This window comes from Elephantulus edwardii, unplaced genomic scaffold (genome assembly GCF_000299155.1).
Source record: "Elephantulus edwardii isolate Elephantulus edwardi_28Jun2011 unplaced genomic scaffold, EleEdw1.0 scaffold00008, whole genome shotgun sequence".
NCBI lineage: Eukaryota > Metazoa > Chordata > Mammalia > Macroscelidea > Macroscelididae > Elephantulus > Elephantulus edwardii.
Genome location: NW_006399758.1, coordinates 25,789,541 through 25,798,547, shown reverse-complemented (window position 1 = coordinate 25,798,547; position 9,007 = coordinate 25,789,541). Strand labels below are relative to the sequence as shown.

The 9,007-nt window shown below is 39.3% G+C and overlaps 1 protein-coding gene across 2 annotated transcripts in view; it reads right to left on the bottom strand.

Annotated features, from left to right (window-relative positions):
* Positions 1–568: 568 nt before the first annotated feature.
* The window catches only part of LOC102854735 (stathmin-2-like), a 70,893-nt gene continuing 62,454 nt past the window's right edge, over positions 569–9,007 (bottom strand). Inside the window, exon 5 of one of the 2 annotated variants that reach the window (XM_006880482.1) lies at positions 569–1,096. In XM_006880482.1, coding sequence (XP_006880544.1) covers positions 1,037–1,096 — 60 coding nt within the window. In that variant the 3' untranslated portion in view covers positions 569–1,036. The remainder of the gene's footprint in view (positions 1,097–9,007) is intronic. The other variant, XM_006880483.1, reaches the window with a different exon arrangement.

Sequence of the window (9,007 nt, the reverse complement as noted above, 5' to 3'; positions counted from 1 at the left end):
TTTTAAATTTTAAATCCAGGCAGGATTGCCTCACACTGGGGAAGAAAGACCAGCTTGAATCAAAGTCCACAGTGCTTTTGATCTTGTTTTCTCGCAGTTTCCAAGTGGAAAAATACTCAGGAGCATCAACTTGAACTACAGATAAGAGCTTAACATGAACATCATCAATCATGGCATCCACAAATAAGCCACCTGACACATTAATGCATTCCATCAAAAGAACTTAAACAAGAGAATTAAGTCCACTTCATGAAGAACGCGTTCGTGGCTGCTTAAGCCATTTGGGGTCGGGTTTGTGTTCAGCGCTTTCAAAGGATCAGCTTTTTTGCTTCTACCCAGATTGAGATCTGTCCCCTCATCCATCCCTTTCTAAAGCCAAAGCACATTTGTTGCACATAATCCAGAAGAAGCAGAAGTCAATGTCATGTTTAGTAGTTGTTCTTAACCTGGCTGTGTAGGTTCTAAGTGGTAAGTAGATTATGGGTAAACAAATGTGATGTTTCGTAGAGTTATATCGTGTCTATGATCTAGGCATGGTCGTAATCAAGCTCAGAGATGACAAAACTGGCTCGGTCATTAGGCAATGGTGGGTTTCTAGCACCAAAGACTGTCTACTGACCTCCATTTTCAGTTGGAATGAAAAGGGCAGGGGATGGAGTTCGACGTGGGGAGCTCTGAAAATAACAGACCTAGCAAATTCATTTGAGTGGAAAGACACAACATCAAAAGCCTGTTACAGGACATGTAAGATTATGAAATAACTTGCATAATGCAATACTTGTATTTTTTAACAAAAATGTAAAGTATTTACAAAATAAGATCCAAGGTATTTTTTTTAAACATCAAGCAAAACATTCTGCAAAGAGACCGCATTGATTTTTTTTATTTTTGATTCTGTGGTTTTTTTTTTTATAATGAGTTCTTTTTTTTTTTTTTAAACCATGTCATACATTTCCCATACTGATATCGCATGATCCATTATAATATAGGCAGGGGGAATTTACTAATGGTGGGGCGTGCCATACCCGCCGTCGCCTCAGCCAGACAGTTCAACCTGCAGCTCCTTGTTCCTGCGCACCTCCGCGGCGTGCCTCTCCTAGAAAACACCAAAGGGACAAGCGTCACAGATGTTACAGATGTCACAGAGGCCCAGAGCGCTGCCCCATCCGCCGCACACTTTGTGCCTGACTGGAAGGGGCTCTTGAGGCATTTTTTCATATTGAAAGGAAAACATCCACCCATCTGTCGATGCACATTTTGGCTGACGCCATCTTTTGCTATTATGCACACAGCTGCAATGAACGGAACAAATCAAACTCCTTGTTGTCGAGTTGCTTCTTACTCATACTCTCCAGCAGGTTTCAAGTCTGTAAATCCTAGCAGGAGGAGACTGCCCATCTTTCTCCTTTGGAACCATTGATGGCTATGAACTGCCACTCTTTCGGCTACCAGTGCGATCCATTTCTCATGACTTCATCAGTGCTCATTAGCATATACCAGACATACATAACTATAGGTGTTCTTCTAGCATTCTCTTTGCAACAATTCTATAATGAAGGCTCTATTATTATCCCCATTCTACAAATTAGGAAAACTATGGCATAGAAAGATAATTTATGAAAGATCATGTAACAAGAAGCAGAGCTAAACTTCAAACTCAGGCAACCTGGTTCCACAACCTACCCTTTATCATTATCATTGCTTTGTAATCTTCACGTTAATAAGAGAAAACACGTTGTTGGTGTGGTTATGTACTTTGACTCATAGTCAACCCTCCCAGCAGGTTTTGGAGGCTGTAAATCACAAGGATGGTGAGTACCCATCTTTCTCCTTTGAGTAACCTCTGGGTTGGCAGTACAACTCTATCTCTAAGGCACCAGTACTTTCAGAATAAACCCAATAGATATATGAAAAGTGTTTTTTCTAAAAGTAGGTTTGGGGAGAAACAAGCACATCCTCGCCAACTCTTCTTTCCAGGATACAGAATTAGAGTAAAGAGGAAATTGACTCTGGAGAAAGAGTTCAAAGTAATTTATTTAATTGTTTTGGATGAGCTTTTTGTGTATGTTCAAAAGCCACAAAGAACAGGAAAAGAAGGCATGAAATAGTGAAATCACGTCCTGCTTGGAAATGTCAGGGTAAATTAGCAGGGATGCAGCTGATGCTGCTCCTTTTTATTCAGCTATTAGATGGAAAGAGATACGGAAGAATCTTTTCTCAATCAGAAAGAAACTAATTAGTGAGAGTTGAGCTCTGATGAAATGTGGGGAGTGGGGCGGGGGAACCAAACCAAACAAACCAACCCAACTCACAACAAAACAAACCCACCAAAAAGCTCAGGCCATCATGGCCAGAAGGAAAAGATCCCACACACAGAAAAAGCCACAAGCCTAAAGATTTATATTCGTATCACGAGATATTAGTAGCAGTGGTAGTATCACTGGGAGCACTGGTGGTCTAGTGGCAAGAAGGTGTGCTGAAATCTTGAAGGCACATGGCTCTAATCCACCAGCTGCTCTGCAGGAGAAAGATGGGCAGTCTCCTCCCGTGTGATTGACTGACTTTGAAGATCCACCCGAGGGTCAGCGATGAGTTGTTTCTGACTCGATGACACACCACCATGGTGGCCGCCGCCACCCCCACCCCCACCATGATAGTATCATTAGGCTGTTGAGTGATTTCTGATAGTTTGGGGGCATACTTTTTTACTGAATTCAAAATGAGTGAAAAGAAGTAGATTTTTCTCTTAGGAGAGAAAAAGTATCATATGTCATCTTGAGGTAGAATGTTAGCAAATGGAAATTTAAATAAATACTTCTTTGTGTCTAGGAAAATGATCTTTTGCTTTCAGCTTAGAAAATTTGTTGTTGGAAAACTCTACATTTTACTAGCCAGATATGTTCTGATTAAATTGCAATGTCTTTTTTATAAAAATGTTGCATAATCAAAGGCAGATATGCAAGACACATGTTATTTTCAACACACGTTTTTCTTATCAGTAAACTGTGAGCAATTATCAGAAGACGATTAAGTTGGTTGTGATGTTTAAAGAAATCTCATTAAGAAGTCAAAAGCTAATTTGGCTAATATTCATTTAACTACTGAGCTCCTAATATTTTCTTGGAACTGGCAGGGTCACTGGGCTGGAATCTAAGTTTGTAATTATTGCTATTATGTGCCATCAAGTCAGAACCGACCTACAGTTGACTCTCCAGCAAATTTTCAGAGGCTTTCTATTGCAAGAAATCTATATTTTAGATTACCCATATTTCTCCTGTAGAGCAGCTTGAGTATTTGAACTGCCTTCCTTTGGATTGTCAGCACGATTCCTTAACCACTAGAACACAAGAGGTCCCAAGTTTATAGTATGCTGTGCAATTAATTTACTTTTCTGTCCTCCATCAATATAATGATTAAGAAAAGTGTATGTACCAATTGCTTTAATACAACAATATGTATAAAAGGTAGTTTTAGGCAAAATTCTGGCTAAGAAAATGTGAAAATACATTGGTGGTGCAATGATTAAACAATTGGCTAACTGAAATGTGTGGTTGACCCAACCAATGGCTTCTGTAAAGATTAAACCCAAGAAACCCCATTGGGACAGTTCTACTGCCACATGGAGTCTCTGAGTTGGAAATGACTCAACAGCATTCCAACAAGAAGAAAAATGTGATTTAGTCAGGAGACCTGTGACTTCTGAACTTTGAATTGACTCCTTGGTGTCTGGTTTAAAGAGAAGGCATTGGAAAATACTTGAGAACGTGAACATTATTATATATTGGATGGATTAACTATTGAGATAAATGCTATAGAATTCTATGTCCAGATTATTTTGTAGATGTCTTTGCTTCTCAATTTTAAAGAAATTGGAACTATTAATCATAGCCAATATGATACCAGTGTGGATAAATGCAAGCAAAGAAGACATAAAATTGCAATTAAGCGATCTGTATCTCAAAAAGACCCTGGCTTTCATGAAAAAAGCAACAAATATGCATACATGTAAATATGTGAAGTTAAAATGATGTGTTTAGTGAATGCATATTGCTGTAAAGGAGTTCTGGTTGCACCGTGGGTCAAAGGATCCAGCTGTTAACCAAAAGATCAGTGCTTCAACCATAATTTGCAGACGATGAGCTGGTGGAGAAGATATTTAAGTTCACAAGAGCAGGATGCAAGAGCGTCAGAATCCACAGACTACAATCTGTATCCTGGGCATAACTGTTCATGTCAGTGAACTTGATTGACATAAACAGATGAACCTACAGCTGGTCTTTGTGACTCTTTCCCACACCCATCTCCACATAGGACCCTTTTCAGGTTCACCTGTTGATAAGACACTAAGGAAATGAACGTTGTTATATGCTACTGAGTCATCGCTGGCCCTCCAACATATTTTCAGAGGCAGTAAATTACAGGGGAGGAAACTGTCCATTTTTCTCCTGCAGAACAGCTAATAGACATGAACCCCATGTTACAGCAATGCAGCTCCTTACCACCAGGCCACTAGACCTGCCTCAGGAAATAGAAAATAGAAATGAAGAATATAATATTTTTATTGGAAGTAGGAACAGGCACACTATGGAATGAAGATAAATATTTAAGGTAAATAAATATGCCTTTGAGCTGTGGTGCTAGAGAAGAGGATGAAATATACCATGGACTGCCAGGAGAAAAAACAGGCTCGCCCTAGAGAGGGAGAAAACAGGTTGCTCCTTGGAGGCAAGGATTCTGGAGCTTTGTCTGACATAATTTGGACATGTTGCAAAGAGGGATCAGTCCCTGAAGAAGGACGTCATGCTTGGGAGGGTGGAGTGACAGTGCAAGAGAGGAAAATCCTCTGTGAGATATATTGATTCAGAGACGGGGGTAATGTGTCAGAGACAATAAGATTGTCATAGGATAGAGCCAGGTTTATGGCTGTTGTACATACAGTTGCTATGAGTCGCAAGTGACTTGACGGCACACAACAACAACAACAACAACAACATATGCATATACACACAAACATAGCAACTTGATGGGACCTAACAAAAACAACATCAAAGTACACTCAATTCTGGTTTTCAACTCTGGCTAAATATTAGATTCTTCCAGTAAGATTGAAACAATCATACTGATGGCTCGGTCTTATCCCAGACAATGAAATTAGTTTCTTATTCTAAAAGAGCTCGTGAGTAGATTCTAAAGTGCAGTAAATGTGAATTTAGCTTTAGGCAATCTGCTTTAGCAAAAAAAAAAAAGCCCAAGCTAACAAGGCTCCAGAGGGTTCCTGGGAACTGATACTGAGGGCATGATCATAGCCATATGGTGAAGATATGCGTGGATGACTCAAACTGAAGCAAGATGGACTGAAGTCTCGCTAGTAGGTTAATCACAGCAAAAGCTCCTGGGGTACTGGATCACTCTTGTCTAATTGATAAGCCCTGTAAAGATTTTCAAAGTGGTCAACATCTGATGGGGCCGCACTCGTATGAGCTTGATTTTACTGGTACTCTTCAGCGCAGTAAGCCTTTGCATTTAATTGGACTGGACCATATGCTATCCTATTCTCCAGTGTGAGTACCATGTTATTTATTACCAGATTCTATATTATCTGTTTTTGGAAAAAGATGGCAAATGCTTTTTTAGATAATTTTTCCTACCAGGCTCCTCAACATACAGAAAGAGCTCCATAAATTCTCATCAAATGATTAATTCATTGATGAATGTAATTTCAGTGGTGTAATAATCATTTGAGGTAGAAGATTCCAGACCAGCTTTCTATAGTTCCATGCATTTCATCTCACTATTATTGATTCTGCTTCAATTTCTAAATTCAAAGTAATAATTTCAATCAACTAGATGTTGATTCAACTACTAGACAATAATAGTGGTGTGTATTAAAAAATAGTTTCATATACACAAATGCATACAATATATAAACAAAAATTTGTGCAAAATCTGTGAAATATTTAAAATTTAACAAAGGGAAGTAAAGTTGGTTCCTCCTCAGAGGGGGGAATACCACTTTACTGTGGAGAAAACAGATCTTGATTGACAATAGTCAAATATACTATTAGATTCAATAAGTGTTTTCTCAGCTGTGGAATACAAGGGAAAATGTGGACTCAGAAATATTCTGGGCTCCATCATTCAACACAGAGTACAATACTATCAGCAGACATTGAAATTAGAATAGCCTATAAAATACTGATTCAGAAGCCTGGCTACATATTGGAAACATCTAGAGAGCTTTCAAAATATACTGCTATCTTGATCCTACCCTTTAAGATTGTATAGTTTGGTGTTAGAAATTTTAAACACTTTACAGATTAATTATCATCAGGAAAAATTGGTGATGTCTGGGGAATCAGCAGACAATAGTTTTTGAAAATCTGTGTCTGTATGTGCCACTGTATATTCTATTTTACTTTGGGAATGTTGTCAGAAGGGTTAGATGTTGGAAAATGACTTCATGCTGGGAAAGGTAGAGAGTCAGAGGAAGAGAGTAAGACACATGGCAAGATAGACTGACACAGTGACCGTAATAATCAGAGATGGTGAGGATGGTACCAGACAGGGCCAGTTGCTGACCTGTTGTTCACAGGAACTCTGTGCATCGTAGCCAACTCAACAGCACCTACCAACCAAAACCACCTATATTCTATCAGACTGTGGAGTCTAAATCTGGGTGAGAGTTCGGAAGAGTGCAAAAAGGAGATGACAGTGAATGATGGGTGGATATAAAAAAATACATAGAGTAAAAAATTTGCATATTAAGAGCTAACACTTCTGAAAATACCACTTACATATGCAATGTTTAATGAATGATATTATCAATGAAATAAAGAGTGTTAATGTATGTATGGACATAATGTATACATAATGTGCATATGTAATTTCAAAAACAGTGACATTCTGGATTGTCAAGGACTGGAATCTCACACTGGATATGGAAATTGTAACTGAGAATTCAGAACTAAGATTGGCATTCTGAAGAACTGTGTGATTTTTCAGCACTAAAATGTGAAATGGAGGCCAGAGTGAGTGAGACTATGAGCTGGAAGGTGGTTAAGTCATAGTTATCTCAAATATGACACCCAGAGGTTCTCTGCGGTCCTGGTACTGATCATGTAGGAATTAAGTCTCCTTATTCACCTAGAAAGGAATAACTGGAAGACAAATGGAGGAAGACTGACTGGTTCAAGGTCAGGAGAGCCAATTTTAGTCAATGGTACTTTGTCCTCCTGCATCTCAACAAAGTTCTTGCTAGTGTGTTACCATGCACAACCTGCAGAGAGCTGAACGCTGTCATGTCTTCCCATGGACCGGATTTGTTTACATGAAACACAATGACATAGTCCTGAGAGTATGAAAACACTAGTTTATAAATAAATTTAATCTCATCTTTAAGCCTTTGATCAAGATGTTTACCAGCTATTTTAGTTCCTGTCCAAGTCACTTATTACTTCTCTACACAGCCTTGGATTCTTGAGGTCTGTCCACCGTGTGAGAGCACACAATTCCCCTGCTATGCTTCTGGAAATTCCTCAAGAGCTCATAGAACCCATGAAAAACTTCTGTGCTGTTACACTGTTTGAGTCTGGAGGCCTTTTTCTTAAGAGAGTTTAACCTGATATTTGTAATCTGAGAAGTGGTGTGAAAATGAAGTATCAGCTAGCATTTCATGATAGACTGCCTTAAATAAGATGGGCCTCCTGTAATAGAAGTCGATATGGGGCTTCCAAAAATCACTCAGAAAAGAGAAGCTAATTTTGTCAAGACTCTCTGTCCCTTGAAGACAGGGGCAGTTTTGAGTTCTGTATCTCTAGTGCCTAACAAGGACAAAGCAAAACTGCTTATATCTCTACTGTCCTTTCTATCAGGAAATATTTAAGGAAGGAAGAGATATATTGTATAGGGTTTACAAAGCAGAAAGAGAATAATTTCTTTTTTCAGAGAATTCCGGCAATACTTATCCAGACTGATGAGAATGAATCTAGATTTAGGGTGATGAAGATAAATACCCCAAGAAATGAGGACAAAATTTTAACACAAAATAAGTTCCAAACCAAATGAATATCCTCCATTAGCTCTCTACAACATTGAATGCAAAGTTATTATTATATCCTAAAGGAGCTCTGGTGGTAGAGTGGAGTTGCACTGTGAACCAGAAGGCCAGCAGTTCAAATCCACCTGCTGCTCCAATGGACAGAGATAGGTGGGCTCTGCCTGTAAAGATTTACAGCTTCTGAAGCCTGAGGAGGGTTGCTGTGAATTGGAACCAACTCAAGAGCAGTGAGTTTAAATTTTCCTAATGGAGTGTTGGAGGCAGGAGTGGCATCCACTTCCTAACCAACATGCCTTTGGAAACGCTATGAACTTTGATAAATGAAAATAGTTATAGAAAAGCTTCAGGCCTTTTTGTTCATAGAGTAGCTATGACTTGTGCTCGATTCGATGGCAATCATCATCATCATCATCATCAACAACAGCAGCAACAACAATGTAGTGTTGTTGTCTGGGGGTAAATGCTCAGCTGCTAGTGGAAAGGTCATACTCTGACCCTACCAGCCACTCCATGGAGAAAAGATGCTGCTTCAGTAAAGATTTCTGCCTTGGAAACTCTATGGCTCTCCTCTGCCCTCTGGGGTGACTATGACTCAGAATTGACTCAGGGCAGTAGGTTTGTTTCTGTTTTGGGCATGAGGTTAGTTTCCTCTACATGGAAAGGCTAGATTTACTTGTGGATATGATATTCTGGTCTTCTCTGACAAACATATTTTCTTTGTTGTTGTTGTTAGGTGCATTGAGTCAACTACAATTCAATAAAGACCCTGTGAACAATAGCTTTGAAAACTGCCCAATCCTGTGCCGTCCTCCTCATCTCTGCCACCCTTGAGCCCATAGTTGTAGATACTGTGTTGATCCACCTCATTGAGGGTCTTCTCCTCCTTCATTGGCCCTCTACTGTTCTGAGTATGATGTCTTTTTCTGTGGATTGGTCTCTCCCTAACAACAT